General features: G+C 59.4%; 2 protein-coding genes across 2 annotated transcripts; both read right to left on the reverse strand.

The window, feature by feature from the left end:
* Positions 1–5: 5 nt before the first annotated feature.
* LOC116747585 (paraneoplastic antigen Ma6F-like) lies at positions 6–1634 on the reverse strand. The gene has a single exon (XM_032619970.1). It carries the CDS (start codon positions 1298–1300, stop codon positions 32–34), a length of 1269 nt encoding a protein of 422 aa, XP_032475861.1. The 5' UTR covers positions 1301–1634; the 3' UTR covers positions 6–31.
* A 5451-nt stretch (positions 1635–7085) lies between these two features.
* On the reverse strand, positions 7086–7883 carry LOC116747223 (melanoma-associated antigen 10-like). Its single transcript, XM_032619002.1, has one exon. It carries the CDS (start codon positions 7881–7883, stop codon positions 7086–7088), a length of 798 nt encoding a protein of 265 aa, XP_032474893.1.
* Between the last annotated feature and the right edge of the window lie 8480 nt (positions 7884–16363).

Here is a 16363-nt window from a genome sequence, read left to right on the forward strand (position 1 = left end):
CCAAGCCTGGGGGCCCCGGGACCTGCTGAGCCTACTGGCCCGAGGTGGACCCCGGGGGGCTCATCTCTGCAGCCCCGTCTTCATTTCCCGGCTCTTCTGGGACGGGCTTGAGCCCCTCCTCGGGGCTCTCCTCGGCCTCCTGGCCTCCTGCCTGGGCGAGGCCCTCTGGCTCCCAGCCAGGACCTCCTGGGGCCACCGGGGAAGCACTGCCCATCCGGCCAGGCATGGGGACCCTGGGGGCATCTGAGGGTCCTGCCTGACCTAGGCCCGCAGGGGCGGCAGCACTTCCGTCTTCCTGAGTGGCCGCGGATGCCTTGCTGGTCTCCCCAGGGCCAGGGGCTGCCCTGGCGGCACCATGGTCTTCAGGGCCCGCCTCGCCAGCCTTGGCAGTGCCGGCAACTGCCCCACTGGCCTCCTCACGTGCCGGGTGGTCCTCGGCGCTCCCTTCCTTGGAACGGGCGGCCTGGGCGGTGGTATCTTCACCGGCCGGGGAGGCCTTGGTGCCATGTGCAGTGGTGCCTGCGGTGATGGCCTCATGGGCCGCGGCGGCCTGGGCGGCTGCTGCCAGCACTCCAACGTCCACACGGGCCTCTTCCTGCCCTGGGAAGTGCTCCCTGCTAGCCGGGTCGGCCTCCCGGGCCTCGGTCTTCTGGATGAGCCGCAGCATCCCCGCAAAGCCGGGAGGCCTCCTCATCAGCCGCATCGTCCTCAGCGTGTCCCGGAGCGTGTCGTTCAGCCGGGCCCGCATCAGCACCTGCCGGGCGCGCGCCTGGTCCGCCATGGCCGGGTGGATGGCCCTCTTCTCCAGGGCCGACTGCAGCAGGCCTTCCAGGCGCATCACGTACGCAGAGAGAGTCTCCTGGGGCCGCTGGGCACAGGTCACGAACTTCAGCCGAGCACTCCCCCGGGGGTCCTTGTTCCCAAACACCTGCACCAGCGCAGCCAGGCAGTCCTGGGCAGCCAGCTCGGGATCTTCCGCCAGGAGGCCGCGCAGGAGGTCCAGCGCGGGGCCGCGCAAGCTCTCCACCAGCCTCCTCCTCCTCTCCCTCTCAGACACGTGGCGCCACAGGTGCAGCATGTCGTTGGCCTGCTCCAGCCAGCTCTCAGAGGACTCTTCCCCGTGGCCCGGCTCTTCCATCCCAGAGAAGGTTCCCAGCTCCTGGTAGCCCATGCTGTCTAGCAGGGGCTGCAAGGCCTGCCTCCACTGCTGGGTCCCGGGCCCTGCCTCACCCATGGCGCCTGCCGCTGTCACAACTGCTTCCTCAGGCGCAGTCATTGCCTCGCCCGTGGGTCCTGCCATACTCAGAAGTCCTGCCACGCCTGCAACATTTCTGTAACCTGCAGCTCCTTCCTCATCTGACTCAGCTCCTGCTTCACCTTCATCTCCTGCTTCACCTGCAGCTCCTTCCTCACCTGCAGCTCCTGCCTCACCTGCAACTCCTGCCTCACCTGAGGTTCCGTCATCACCTGCAGCTCCTTCCTCATCTGACACTCCTGTTTCACCTTCAGCTCCTGCTCGACCCTCAGATCTTTCCCCACCTGTAGCTCCTGCCTCACCTGAGGCTCCCTCCTCACCTGCAGCTCCTTCCTCACCTGCATCTCCTGCCTCACCTGCAGCTCCCTCGTCACCTGCAGCTCCTTCCTCACCTGCATCTCCTGCCTCACCTGCAGCTCCCTCCTCACCTGCATCTCCTGCCTCACCTGCAGCTCCCTCGTCACCAGCAGCTCCTTCCTCACCTGCATCTCCTGCCTCACCTGCAGCTCCCTCCTCACCTGCACCTCCCTCCTCACCTGCACCTCCCTCCTCACCTGCACCTCCCTCCTCACCTGCACCTCCCTCACCTTCAGCTCCCTCCTCACCTGCAGCTCCTGCCTCACCTTCAGCTCCCTCCTCACCTGCAGCTCCCTCCTCACCTGCACCTCCCTCCTCACCTTCAGCTCCCTCCACACCTAAGGCTTCCTCCTCACCTGTGTCTCCCTCCATACCTGCGACTCCCGCCTCCCCTGCAGCTTCCTCCTCCCCTGCAGTTCCTGAGTGACCTGCAGTTCCTGCCTCACCTGCCCTGCCAACCACTGCTTGTCTCTGGGGCTGCGCAGGGAAATTGGGTCTATCCTGTGAATCAGCATCAGGGGCCTGGGGCAGGCAGACCACAGTCCAGGGCCCTCCCTTGCCTGGTATTTGGTGGGGGAGCAAGCTTCGATTTAAACACTCAGCAAACTCGACCAGGGCAACACTCGACCCCAGCTCCTTTCTGTAGACCTTGCCCAGCACTCGGTACCTGCCCAGGGAATGCAGGGCAGCCTGCACAGCCTCCTGGAATTCCTGGTCTTTGCAGTCATCTGGGATTCCCAGGATGAGCAGAGATCGCTGAGCGTTCACGCCCATCGACCTGCACCAGTCCCGCAATACCGCCAGAGCCATCGCCATCTTCGAGGACCTGAGGGTGGGGGGAAGCGATCAAACAGGTGTGCACAGGCTGTTGAAGTGTGGGAACCGGCCTGTGGGTGCAAAGAGGAGAGAATCATGTTTGTGCCACACAGCCCACCCTAGTGCCCCTCACAGCAACAGCCTGGAGCACCTCCCTGCCCTGTTTGGTTTGTTTGACTTTAGGAAACTTTTTTTATAAATTACATTTATTTACAGGATAGAAGGCTAGGGACTTCCCTGGTGGCGCAGTGGTTAAGAATCCACCTGCCAGTGCAGGGGACGCAGGTTCGATCCCTGGCCCGGGAAGATCCCACAAGCCGCGGAGCAACTAACCCCATGCGCCGCCACCACTGACCCAGCGCTCTAGAGCCCACGAGCCACAACTACTGAGTCCACGTGACACGACTACTGAAGCCCACATGCCTGGAGCCCGTGCTCTGCAACAAGAGAAGCCACCGTAATGAGAGGCCTGCGCACCGCAACGAAGAGTAGCCCCCGCTCGCTGCACCTAGAGAAAGCCCGCGCGCAGCAACAAAGACCCAACGCAGCCAAAAGTAAGAATAAAATTTAAAAATAATAACAAAAGAGCACTTGTTGCGTACGACTCAAGAAACAATAATAAAATAAAATAAAATAATTAAAAAAAAAAAGACAGATAGAAGGCTCGTCACCTTTTCTACATTTCTGGCCTCGGTTTTAGGAAGCTGCCTTTTTCCCAAGGAATTTCTCAAGTCTTCCAATTTGTTAGCATAAACATTTCCATAATATCCCATAATATTCCCCTATATCCTCTTTTTTAATGTACATCTGATCCGTAACGTTGGCCCTCTTTCATTCCTCATATTGGTGAACAGCGTTCTTTCTATTTTTCTGTGATTCATCGTTCTAGGACTTTCTCGGTTTCCTTGCTCTTTTGAAAGAAGCGCATGGCTTTGTTCGTCGTGTCCATAATTTGCTTTCTATCACTGATTTCCTCTCTTAGCTCTCTTATTACTTCATTTTATGTTTCCTTTGCTCTTCTTCTTCTAGCATCTCTAAATGGACTGTTAGCTCACTGATTTTATGTCCTGACTCTTTCCTAACAGAAGCATTTAGAGGAATACAGTTTCCTCCTGTCGCTTTTTGCTGCCTCCCACTAATTTTGGTAAGTTGTGCTTTCTTAGTATTCACGTTGAGATATTTTCTAAGTCCCTCTGCGATTTTTTTCTTTGATCCATGGGTTTCCCAATATTTGAAGATATATTATCATTAGTACCATCAACTAAAATTCCCCCGTGACGAGAAAACTTATCATGTAAACTTGCAATACTGGTAAATTTATGGAGACTTTTTTACAACTCTGGTACGGCGTGTCCGGGTGAATGTGCAAAGCACCCTCGTAAAGAATCTGTGTACTCTGTGTGGAGGCCAGGGCCTTGCCCTGCCCACCCACCTCTGCAATTCCTGTGCCACCCGGACAGAGGCGACCTGAAGCTCTCGATGCCTCATGCAGCGGGCCAGAGCCCCTCCCTGGACCCCCACAAATCCATCTGCCATGGCCAACAACCTCCACGAGATCACAGCAGCCCCAGCGCCTCCCCCTCTCAGCATCACTTACGCCCCCCGTGGCCAGGCGGCTCCTCCCCGGCCCCTCGCACTACATCCCCTCCATACACCCTCCCCCACCCACCAGCTGGGGGCGCTCCGCTCTGGGCCCTGGAAGCCGGGCGCCCCGCCATGCGTACGGGCCAGACTGCCTCTCTCACCTCCCCACACCGGGGAGTCCTCCCCCGAGCACACTCAGCGCCGGGGGCTCTCGCTTCTCGTACCCCAGACGCACAGCCCACCCGTCTTGCCCCCGCCCACCCGGAAGCCGGAGCCCCCTAACTGCCACGAGCGTCCTCCCCCCCACCCCACGCCCCGCCCCGGCGGGAGCTCCCCTAACGCCTACCGCACCCACGCCCGGGAGTCCTCCCCATCGACCCCCGCCTCAGCCAGGAGTAGCTCCCCCTTCCTCCCGCCACACGCAGCAGCCGTTAGCCCTCCCCTCCCGTCTCGGCCCCCGGGGTGGGGCCCGCCCGTGCCGTCCTCCCCACCCCCGCAGCCAGTCGTCCTCTCTTCTGGCCCCCAAAGCCGGCCCCACCCGACCGGCAGGAAGCCCTCCGCTCCGGCCCCCCCCACGCTTAGCCATTAGCCCCACCCTCTGCACCCCGACTCCAGAACGCCCCCCACCAGCCACCCCGGAAGCCAGCGGTCCTCCCCTCTGACCCGCTCACTGGGGGACCCTTCCCTCAGCCCCCCTTCAGCCCGCTACCCTCCGCCGCCGCTCCCCCACTCCCAACCGAGCAGCCCGTAGCCCTCCCCCGACCTCCACTCCTTCCCAGGGCCCCCGGTACCTGCGGAGTCCAGCCCCCGGCAAAGCCCCCGCCTGTCTCCTGACTTGCTCTGACTCTGTGGATGGCTCCGGAGTCCCGCTCACGAGGGGCTGAAGAGCTCGTCTCAGCAGAGCAGCCGAAGAGCTCGTCTCAGCAGAGCAGCCAGGAACCGTGCAGCCGACTGTCCCAGGCACTCTGTGCGAACGCCACGTGCGTTTCCGGCTGCTCCCGGAAGCCCCAGGAAGATGAGGGAGAAAGTTCTAGCCGTCTCTTTACAGGGAAAGTGGTTGGATCAGAAGAGCACGTGAGGAGGCGCTTTGCTACGGAAGCACCAATAGCCACGCGCACTGAGGGCCTGAGGTCCCAAGGCTTGGCGCCTCCGGAAGCAAAAGACACGCCCATTGGCCTTCCACCAATAGGAAGGCCTCCCTGCAAGGCTGCGGAGTTGGGGGAGCAAACTTGGCGATGCAGAGCCCATTGTGGCAAGTACGTCCACTTGTCTTCACAGGTGGTTTTCTACTGTGATTGATAATGTCATAAACCTATTCTTATTTCTTTGGTTTGTTTTAATTTTTGAATTTTATTTTATGTATTTTTTTATACAGCAGGTTCTTATGAGTTACCCATTTTATACACTATTAGTGTACATTTGTCAATCCCGATCTCCCAATTCATCACACCCCCCGCCCGCCCCCACCATTTTCTCCCCTTGGTGCCCATATGTTTGTGCTCTATGTCTGTGTCTCTATTTCTGCCCTGCAAACCGGTTCATCTGTACCATTTATCTAGGTTCCACATATGTGCATTAATACACGATATTTGTTTCTCTCTTTCTGACTTCCTTCACTCTGTATGACCGTCTCTAGATCCATCCACGCATCTACAAATGACCCAATTTCGTTCCTTTGTACAGCTGAGTAATAAATAATAGTCATAAAGCTCTTCTTCGTATGGACTGATTTCTTGTCTAGTTGTATCAACTAGCCATCTTCTCACAAGGCACGAGAGAATGAGTCAGCCGTCTGGGGCCTCTTTTATAAGGGAGGTAATCTCATTCATGAGGGCTCCCCCCTCATGGGCTAATCACTTCCCAGGGCCCCACCTCCAAATCCCATCCCTTTGGGGGTTAGAATTTAACAGGTGAATGAGGGGCAGAGGTTTACAAATATTCAGTCCATAGCAGTGTCTGTCCAACTATTGTTGCTCCTATGTTCCCTTTTTCCTGCTGAGATAATCAAGGTTTTCATTTACATTTTAACTTCTCTACTGCCTTTTTAGGCAATTATCAGTTTTTACTAAAACTTTACAATTCACCTATGAAATGGAAAAAAGCGCTCACCATCTCTGGGTCTGCACAGTGCCTACCCTACCCTCTCACTGGAGAGGTGTCCCATGGGTGCTGAGCAGGACTCCGACGCTTGACCCCCGCCCTCACCTGCAGCATCCCTTTCCCTCCATTGCCCACAGCAGAGGCCAGACTCAGCTGAAACTTTCAGAGAAATTTACTAAGAGAAACTTTGACTGAAACCATTGAACAGAGGGCATGATAACACAGAGGAACTTGTAACAGCCACCAGAGTCCGGGGGTCACGGCCCCCCCACCAGGGTCCCCAACAATGTGCCTCCACTACACCCCACCTGGCGGCCCTCCATCCCCCCAACTGCCTCCCTTCCTGAGGGCCCTGCGGGTGGTGTCTCGCCAGGAAGATGGGTGCCGGCAATGCCCGCTCCCCCAGGTCAGCCACTCCCCCTCTGGCCCACATGCCCGGGGCCTGGCCCTGCCCTATGGCTGGAACAGGAAAGTCCCACAGCAGGGCACCCACCACTGAGCGGACGACGGGGTGTCCCGAGGAACAACGTGGTGGCCTTCAGTTGTACTGCTAATTACTTTCACATTTCCAAGTAAATTCCTATTCCAATGCCATGTTATCTTGTTCACCATCACAAAATAGTATGGGAATCTTACAATTTGTTTTACACAATTGCAAAACTCTTGTCATTGAACTGAACTAATGCAAATACATGTGTGATTAATGTCATTTGCAAACTTAGATACTGAAGCTTATTAAGCCTTCTTTGAAATGAGACAATATGTGAAAAATTCCCAAAGAAAACAGAGATGAAATTCCATGTCATCTTACACAACAGGAACCCAAAGATGCTACACACCATGTTCCCCCCACTCGCAGGGGCCCTCACTACTTGGAAACTCGACCGCTCTCTCTTCAAACTCAGAGTGAAGGACCAGCCTCACTTGCTACCAGTGAACTTGGGCCTGGAAGGAGCCTGGTTGCTGCTCTGGCTCAGGCTCCCTCTTCCTCGTCGCTCACACCCTCTGCACACAGGGATGGGAAGGACCTGGGATCCAAGCTACTGACCCTGAGCAGATGCTCCAGGACCTGCCACTTGCTGGTCTCCGCGTAGGCCCGGGCACCCCACAGGAACTCGCAGCGGGCAGGGTCGCTGTGGGGCACCTGCCGGTCCTCCAGGTAGCCCTCCTGCACCCACACTTCGGTGAGCAGCTCCCCGGGCTCCCCATAGATGCAGGGCTCCCTCCCGGCACACACCCCCATGTTGCCGAGCACTCCCCACACCTCCTCCTCAGGGGTGCGGTCACCGAACAGGGTGATCACGCCCAGGACCAGCACCAGGAGGCCGGCCTCGGGCGTGCTCTGCCCGTCGCTCAGCACCGCATCCCAGGTGAGGCCCAGGGTGGGGACCAGGACGTAGGTGCGCTCGCGGGGGTCCACCTCCTTCACGTCCAAGCCAAACACCAGCTGCATGCACTCGCAAGCGTGGCTGAAGACCAGGGGGAAGTGGTCCCGATGCTCCCGGAGGACCATACTCAGCATCTCCGTCTTGGAGGTCGGCTCCCTGGGGCGATACTTGAGCAGGAACGCCACCAGGTCAGCCATCAGCACAACAAGTGCCTCCTGGGGCAAGGACTCCGCATAGGTGGAGAAGGAGGGGGCTCCAGGGGAGGCGGAGGACCAGGGGGATGTGGCCTTCTCCCCCGCAGCCCCCAGCAGCGGCGCCTCCACCGGACCCTGGGTCGGGACTGGGGCCTGAAGGTCGGCCTCAGGCTGGCGGAGCTCACTCATCTCGACCGGGGGCCTGATCACTGGGGTCGGGCCGCCCACGGGAGTGTGGTGTGGGCAGGGGACCTCATACCTGGGGTAGAGAGGGGGTGTGAGCGGCCTCGGCGGAGAAAGGCACCCTGGGCAGCTCTGACAAAGGCCACTTACAGGTCGCCTCTTAAAGGCTGCCCTCGGGCCTCACAGGGGCGCTCCTCCTGGGCGGCCTGTCCCCTGCCAACCTGAAGAAGGAAGTGAGGGGGCTCCTCAGGGTGCAGCCAGCACGGCCCCAGGTTCTGGGGCTGTCAGGGGGGTGGGGTGACTTGCATGTTGTGGGGTGCCCTCTGTTCTGGGAGGGGGAGCCCCTGGGTACACACTCAGGGCACGCACCTCCCCTGGACTCCTGGCGCTGCCTGGGCCTCCTCTGCTCTGTGCCCTGACGACACGGTCTCAGACCTGGGCCTTCGCCTCCCGGTTCCTGGAGCCCCTGTAAGAGGAATGGAGGGCGCACCTCTTGTGTAGACTGTGGCACAGCTCTGGGCCTCGGTGCTGGTAGGAGAATTGGACCGGACTCCGTGAGGTCCCCCCAGTTCTGAGTTCTGGGGTGGGTGGTCCCCTCGGGGCTCACTCGTCGTGCTCACTCTTCCCCTTAAGGGCCTGGACCCTCTCCTTTGCAGGCCGGAGGAGAAACTCAGAACAGGACCCCGAATCTGAACAGAAAGCAGAGAGGGGGTCCCACAGGTGGCCGCACCTGCCCAGGGCCTCCCGAGGGTCCTAGGATGGAGAGATGCTGGGTCCTCACCTCCTCCTCACGTCCTGCCTGGCCTCCCAGCACTAACCACAGGGGCAGGTTTCTGTTGAGGCCCCTGTTCCAGGGCTGGGGGTCTGCTCAGTCCTCCCTCGGGGTCCTGGGAGTCCACCCTCTGCGGACCTGAAGGCTCACCCCTCACACCAAACACCTGACCTCCTGAGGACCCCGACCCAGAGGTCAGGAAACATCTCATCTGCTGACCGCGCTCTGGCGCCTCCAACGCCCCCGCGGAAGGGCGAAGGATCCCTCCCTGTGTTGGGGTCTAACGTCCTCAGCCCTTCCTTCCTCGCGTGCAGGCTGGACTCTGGGCAGGACCTGGGATTGTCCCGTCTGCCAGTGTGAGTCCCTGCTCCTTATACCAGCTCTCCAGTCTCTGAGAGACCCTGACGTCAGGACAGGCCTACCGTGCTCATCCCACCCCGGGGCCTCCCACGGCCACCTGCAAGGGCGGTGATCTGGTGGGTCCCTTTTGTCCTCCCTCAGGGTCCCCTCAGTCCTGCCTAAGGGCCCTAACCTTAGTCCACCAAGGACGTGACATTTTACCCTCCGCGCTCATGAGACCCCGCCCCTTATCCCAGGCCCCCAGCTTCTCTGAGACCCGGAAGTCAGGAAGTGCTGATGTGTTCATCCCGCCCTATGACCTCACTGGGCCAACTCTGTTCTGGGGTCCACGTTTTCCTCAGTCCTCCCTCAAGGCCCTCACCTTGAGTCCACGCAGGACCTGGGGTCTAGCCATAGCACACCTGAGACCGGACGCTTATACCTGTTCCTAAGCCTCCCTGAGACCCGGATACGTGAGGACTCGCTGCCAAGTGCTCATTCCGCCCCAGGGCCGCCCAGGGCTGAAGGCAGGGAAGGGTATAAGGGTCAGGGTGTCACAGAGACTGCCGAGCGGGTATAAGGGGCGGGGTCTCATAGAGGCTACGGAAGGGTATAAGGAGCGGGGTCTCAGGCGGGCACAGGAGAGAATCCAGTTACTGCTTGGAGTCAAGGTGAACACCCTGAGTGAAGACTGAGGGGAGCCTGGACCCCAGAACAGAGTTGGCCCTCGGAGGCCATAGGGCGGGATGAGCACGTGCAGCACTTCCTGACATCCGGGTCTCAGAGAAGCTGCGGAGGGGGCACAGGGGGCGGGGTCTCAGATAGGCTGCGGAGGCGGTATAAGGCTTGGGGTGTCTGGTGGGCACGGGAGAGAATCCCAGGTCCTGCGTGGAGTCAAGGTGAGTGCCCTGAGGGAGGACTGAGGGGAGCCTGGACCCCAGAACCGAGTTGGTCCTGGGAGGCCATAGTGCGCGATGAGCTCATGCATTTCCTGACATCCGGGTCTCAGAGACGCTGGGGAGGGGGAGCACGGGGCGGGGTCTCAGAGAGGCTGCTGTGGCGGTATAAGTGTCTGGGTGTCTGGTGAGCCCGGGAGAGAATCCCAGGTCCTGTGTTGAGTCAAGGTGAGCACACTGAGGGAGGACTGAGGGGAGCGTGGATCCCAGAACAGAGTTGGCCCTGGGAGTCCATAGGGCGGGATGAGCACGTGCAGCACTTCCTGACATCCGGGTCTCAGAGACGCTGGGGAGAGGGAGCACGGGGCGGGGTCTCAGAGAGGCTTTTGTGGCGGTATAAGGGTTTGGGTGTCTCGCGGGCATGGGAGAGAATCTCAGGTCCTGTGTTGATTCAAGTTGAGCGCCCTGAGGGAGGACTGAGGGGAGTCTGCACCCCAGAACAGAGTTGGCCCTGGGAGACCATAAGGTGGGATGAGCACGTGCAGCACTTCCTGACATCCGGGTCTCAGAGACACTGCGGAGGGGGAGCACTGGGCGTGGTCTCAGAGAGGCTGCGGTGGAGGTATAAGTGTCTGGGTGTCTGGTGAGCACGGGAGAGAATCCCAGGTCCTGCGTTGAGTCAAGGTGAGCACACTGAAGGAGGACTGAGGGGAGCCTGGATCCCAGAACAGAGTTGGTCCTAGGAGCCCACAGGGCGGGATGAGCACGTGAAGCACTTCCTGACATCCGGGTCTCAGCGACCCTGGGGAGGGGGTGTAAGTGGAAGGGTCTCAGAGAGGCTGGGGAGGGGGTATAAGGGGCGGGGACTCAGGCGGGCACAGGAGAGAATCCAGGTACTGCGTGGAGCCAAGGTGAGGGCCCTGAGGGAGGACTGAGGGGAGCCTGAACCGCAGAACAGAGTTGGCCCTGGGAGGCCATAGGGCGGGATGAGCACCTGCACCACTTCCTGACATCCCAGTCTCAGATGCTGGGGAGGGGTGTAAGGGGCGGGGTCTCAGAGAGACTGGGGAGGGGGTGTAAGGGGCGGGGTCTCAGGCAGGCACAGGAGAGAATCCAGTTCCTCCTTGGAGTCAAGGTGAGAGCACTGAACGAGGACTGAGGGGAACCTGGATCCCAGAATAGAGTTGGCCCTTGGAGACCAAAGGGCGGGATGAACAAGTGCAGCACTTCCTGACATCCGGGTCTCAGAGACACTGCGGAGGGGGAGCACTGGGCGTGGTCTCAGAGAGGCTGCGGTGGCGGTATAAGTGTCTGGGTGTCTGGTGAGCACGGGAGAGAATCCCAGGTCCTGCGTTGAGTCAAGGTGAGCACACTGAAGGAGGACTGAGGGGAGCCTGGATCCCAGAACAGAGTTGGTCCTAGGAGCCCACAGGGCGGGATGAGCACGTGAAGCACTTCCTGACATCCGGGTCTCAGAGACTCTGGGGAGGGGGAGCACGGGGCGGGGTCTCAGGGAGGCGATATAAAGGTCCGGGTGTCTCGTGGGCACGGGAGAGAATCCCAGGTCTTACGTTGAGTCAAGGTGAGTACCCTGAGGGGAGCCTGGACCCCAGAACACAGTTGGCCTTGGGAGTCCATAGGGCGTTATGAGCACGTGCAGCACTTCCTGACATCCGGGTCTCAGAGACGCTGCGGAGGGGGAGCATGGGGCGGGTTCTCAGCCTGGGGAGGTGGTATAAGGGTCGGGGTGTCTGGTTAGGACGGGAGAGAATCCCATGTCCTGCGTTGAATCAAGGTGAGCGCCCTGAAGGTGGACTGAGGGAAGCGTGGACCCCAGAACAAAGTTGACCCTGGGACGCCATAGGGCGGGATGAGCACACGCAGCAGTGCCTGACATCCGGGTCTCAGAGACGCTGGGGAGGGGAGCACGGGGCGGGATTTCAGAGAGACGAGGGAGGGGGTATAAGGGGCGGGGATGTCTGGTGGGCACTGGACAGAATCCCAGGTCCTGTGTGGAGTCAAGGTGAGGGCCCTGAGGGAGCACTGAGGGCAACCTGGATCCCAGAACAGAGTTGGCCCTGGGAGGCCGTAGGGAGGGATGAACAAATCAGCTCTTCCTGACATCCGGTTCTCAGAGAAGCTGGGGATCTGGGATGAGGGGCGGGGTCTAATGAGGGCAGAGGGTAAAATGTCACGTCCCTGGTGGACAAAGTTTAGGGCCCTTAGGCAGGACTAAGGGGACCCACCAGATCATCACCCTTGCAGGTGGCCGTGGGAGGCCCCGGGGCGGGATGAGCACAGTGGGCCTGTCCTGACTTCAGGGTCTCTGAGAGACTGGAGACCTGGTATAAGGAGCAGGGACTCACAGTGGTAGACGGGACAGTCCCAGGTCCTGCCCAGAGTGCAGCCTGCACGCGAGGAAGGAAGGACTGAGGACGTTAGACCCCAACACAGGGAGGGATCCTTTGCCCTTCCGCGGGGGCGTTGGAGGCGCCAGAGCACGGTCAGCAGATGAGATGTTTCCTAACCTTTGGGTCGGAGTCCTCAGGAGGTCAGGTGTTTGGTGTGAGGGGTGAGCCTTCAGGTCCGCAGAGGGTGGACTCCCAGGACCCCGAGGGAGGACTGAGCAGACCCCCAGCCCTGGAACAGGGGCCTCAACAGAAATCTGCCCCTGTGGTCAGCGCTGGGAGGCCAGGCAGGATGTGAGGAGGAGGTGAGGACCCAGCATCTCTCCATCCTAGGACCGTCGGGAGGCCCTGGGCAGGTGCGGCCACCTGTGGGGCCCCCTCACTGCTTTCTGTTCAGATTCGGGGTCCTGGTCTGAGTTTCCCCTCCGGCCTGCAAAGGGGAGGGTCCAGGCCCTTAAGGGGAACAGTGAGCACGACGAGCGAGCCCCGAGGGGACCACTCACCCCAGAGCTCAGAACTGGGGGGACCTCACGGAGTCCGGTCCAATTCTCCTACCAGCACCGAGGCCCGGAACTGTGCCACAGTCTACACAAGAGGTGCGCCCTCCATTCCTCTTACAGGGGCTCCAGGAACCGGGAGGCGAAGGCCCAGGTCTGAGGACCGTGTCGTCAGGGCACAGAGCAGAGGAGGCCCAGGCAGCGCCAGGAGTCCAGGGGAGGTGCGTGCCCTGAGTGTGTACCCAGGGGCTCCCCCTCCCAGAACTGAGGGGACCGCACTACACCCAAGTCACCCCACTGCCCTGTCAGCCCCAGAACCTGGGGCCGTGCTGGCTGCACCCTGAGGAACCCCCTCACTTCCTTCTTCAGGTTGGCAGGGGACAGGCTGCCCAATAGGAGCGCCCCTGTGAGGCCCGAGGGCAGCCCTTAAGAGGAGACCTGTAAGTGGCCTTCGTCAGGGCTGCCCAGGGGGCCTTTCTCCGCCGAGGCCGCTCACACCCCCTCTCTTCCTCAGGTATGAGGTCCACGCCTGTCACCCGTGCCCACACTCCCGTGGGCGGCTCGACCCCAGTGATCAGGTCCCCGGTCGAGATGAGTGAGCTCCGCCAGCCTGAGGCCGACCCTCAGGCCCCAGTCCCGGCCCAGGGTCCGGTGGAGGCGTCGCTGCTGGGGGCTGCGGGGGAGGAGGCCGCATCCCCCTCGTCCTCCGCCTCCCCTGGCGCCCCCTCCGTCTCCGCCTATGCCGAGCCCTTGCCCCAGGAGGCACTTGGTTCGCTGATGGTTGACCTGGTGGTGTTCCTGCTCCTCAAGTATCGTAGCGGGGAGCCGACCTCCGAGGTGGAGATGCTGAGTACGGTCCTCCCGGAGCATCGGGACCACTTCCCCGAGGTCTTCCGCCACGCTTGCGAGTGCCTGCAGGTGGTGTTTGGCTTGGATGTGAGGGAGGTGGGCCCCCGCGATCGCACCTACGTCCTGGTCCCCACCCTGGGCCTCACCTGGGATGCAGTGCTGAGGGCCGGGCAGCGCACGTGCGAGGACGGCCTCCTGGTGATGGTCCTGACCATGATCACCCTGTTCGGTGAGCGCGCCCCTGAGGAGGAGTTGCGGGGAGCGCTCAGCAAGCTGGGGTTGCGTGCCAGGAGGGAGCTGCTCACCGAAGTGTGGGTGCAGGCTGGCTACCTGAAGTACCAGCAGGTGCCCCACAGCGACCCTGCCCGCTACGAGTTCCTGTGGGGTCCCCGGGCCTACGCGGAGGCCAGCAAGTGGCAGGTCCTGGAGCATCTGCTCAGGGTCAATAGCATGGATCCCAGGTTCTTCCCATCCGTGTCTGCAGAGAGCGTGAGCGATGAGGAAGAGGGAGCCTCAGCCAGAGCAGCAGCCAGTCCCACGTCCAGCAGCTTCTCCCGTGGGGCAGGAAGGGGGGCTGATCCTTCACTCTGAGTTTGAAGAGGGAGCGGTCAGCCTTCTAAGCAGTGAGAGCCGGGCGAGTTGGGGGAAGCCGGTGTGCAGCATTTTGGGTTCCTGTTGTGTATGTTGACATGGACTTCCATGTCTGTTTTCTTTAGGAATTTTTCAAATGTTGGTTCTTTGAATAGAAGACTAAACAAGCTTCAGTGTCTAACTTTGTGTATGACGTTAATCCCACAGTTATTTGCGCTAATTCAGTTCAAGAACAAGAGTTTTGCTGTTTTGTAAGAGAGGTTGGGAAATCTCCCAGTTCGTTTTGTGACCGTGTTCAAGATAACGGAATTGGAATCAGAACTGCTCTGGAAACGTGGAAGTACTTAGCAGTGATATAGATGGGGGAAGAAATAGAAAAATAAAAGCCATTGTTGTTCCAATTCTTGCTTCCCTGTCTTGTCTGTCATTCTGTAAATAAAACGAACTATCTCCTGTTGAGTTGGATTTGCACGGGTATTTTAAGAAAGTAGGAGAAGGTTCATCTCTGTCAATAAGCCCCCTGCCCACTGGCTTGTTTATTCCGCAGACCTCCACGGAGCCTCTGCTCTCCGGAAGGGCCTGTGTTAGTAGCGGGAACGCTAGGAAAAGCAGGACACACCCACACCTAGAGTGATGGTCTAGGAGCCACTGTCACATGAGGAAGGTGGTGAGACGTCCCCTAAGTCCCACAGAATAAGACAACATGGGACGAGGCGGTGGGGCTCCAGGAGCGAGCCCTGGAGCGTTAAGTGCCCCGAGCCAGGGCACTTTGGGCCTTTGGGAAGTGGGGGTTCCTTCTGTGGGAGGTGATGGTGATGAAGCTGGGCGGTGGCAGCAGCCAGACATGCAGAGGGTGTGTTTTGGGTTGGAGGGGAAAGTCTGAAATGGGACATTGCTGTGAGATGTCCTTCTGGGTCACGGATAAAGCCGAGAGAAATCTCGCCCTGGGGCAGGAAGGAAGGGGTGCTGGCTCTTGTTGCATTGCAGTGGGCCACAGTGAAGAGGTAGGTGTTTCATACCCGCCATCTGCGAGGATTTCCAGAGAAATGAGGGTCTTGCTCTTTGAAGCCCTGCTCGGTATTCCCGGGGCTGGCCCTCCTCTCCCTGCCCTGGGAGAGCCAATTACCAACCGTATGGAAACGACCATTTTAGTCACCTGGAGTTTACTTTGGCCACTTGTGAGCAAGGTCTAGATTTCAGTGGGATGAAATGGATGAAAATAGGGGGTTTGGAAGAAGAGAGGCTGCCAAAGTGGAAAGGAGTCGCCGTGTGACTGGAATCCTGGGAGCTTTGCGTGAGCTGCACCCAGCTGGGGAAATCACCACCCTTCCCTCCATGCCGACAGACACACACACACACACACACACATCCAAATTGAATAATATATCCTGCAGGAGTTAAACACACAGAACAGCAATTTTGACTGGTTTTCTATTCCGTTTCCTATGGAGCTGCAAATTCTCTGAGATGTCATGAAAAGAAAGCAATTTCCAGAGGGGAGAAGGACAGAGTCTGGGATCAGAATAATACTAGAAATAAGTCCTAGCCACTAAGGAGCAACGTCCCCCAGTGTCCCCGCGTTCAGGCAGGTGCAGAAATATGGCGGCATCAGAGACCCACAGGTTTGGGCTGTGACCTGGCATCGAAAGGAAGGAGCAACTTCTGGGCCTAATGGGATTGGGAGGTCACTGCAGTGGGAGGTGCAGACGGCACCGGGGGCTAAAGAGGCAGCCCTCCCTGCTGAGCGCCGTACGACAACGTGAACCTTACGTGGGATCCTGGATTTGAAGCACCTGCCATATAGCAGGTGGGCACTTGGAAAAGGTGGAGAATTTCAGGGCCAATGTAACCTGCTCAGACACTCCTGCCGGAAAAGAAGGGGATTTTGTCATCACAAAAGGTAAGCCCTGCTTTTGTTGAGCCTCTACTAGGCAGTGTGGCATTGGAGAGCCGTCAGGTGCTCGTCCCCATCTTGTCTTCCTCTCCTCCCCGCACAAGTGGGGACACAGCACTGCCAGAGTCCTCTTCACTTAGGAGGGGTCATGGGATGACCCTTTGCCACTGAATTCTGAGCAGAAGCATTTTTGTCACGGCCATCTGTATCGAAGGCACACCGGGGTCGGGGGTTAGTCCT

Source organism: Phocoena sinus, chromosome X, assembly GCF_008692025.1.
Source record: "Phocoena sinus isolate mPhoSin1 chromosome X, mPhoSin1.pri, whole genome shotgun sequence".
Lineage (NCBI taxonomy): Eukaryota > Metazoa > Chordata > Mammalia > Artiodactyla > Phocoenidae > Phocoena > Phocoena sinus.

Excerpts from the sequence above, each read along its gene's own strand:
- LOC116747585 (XM_032619970.1), bottom strand. The coding sequence starts at position 1,300 with ATGGCAGGACCCACGGGCGAGGCAATGACTGCGCCTGAGGAAGCAGTT.
- LOC116747223 (XM_032619002.1), bottom strand. The coding sequence starts at position 7,883 with ATGAGTGAGCTCCGCCAGCCTGAGGCCGACCTTCAGGCCCCAGTCCCG.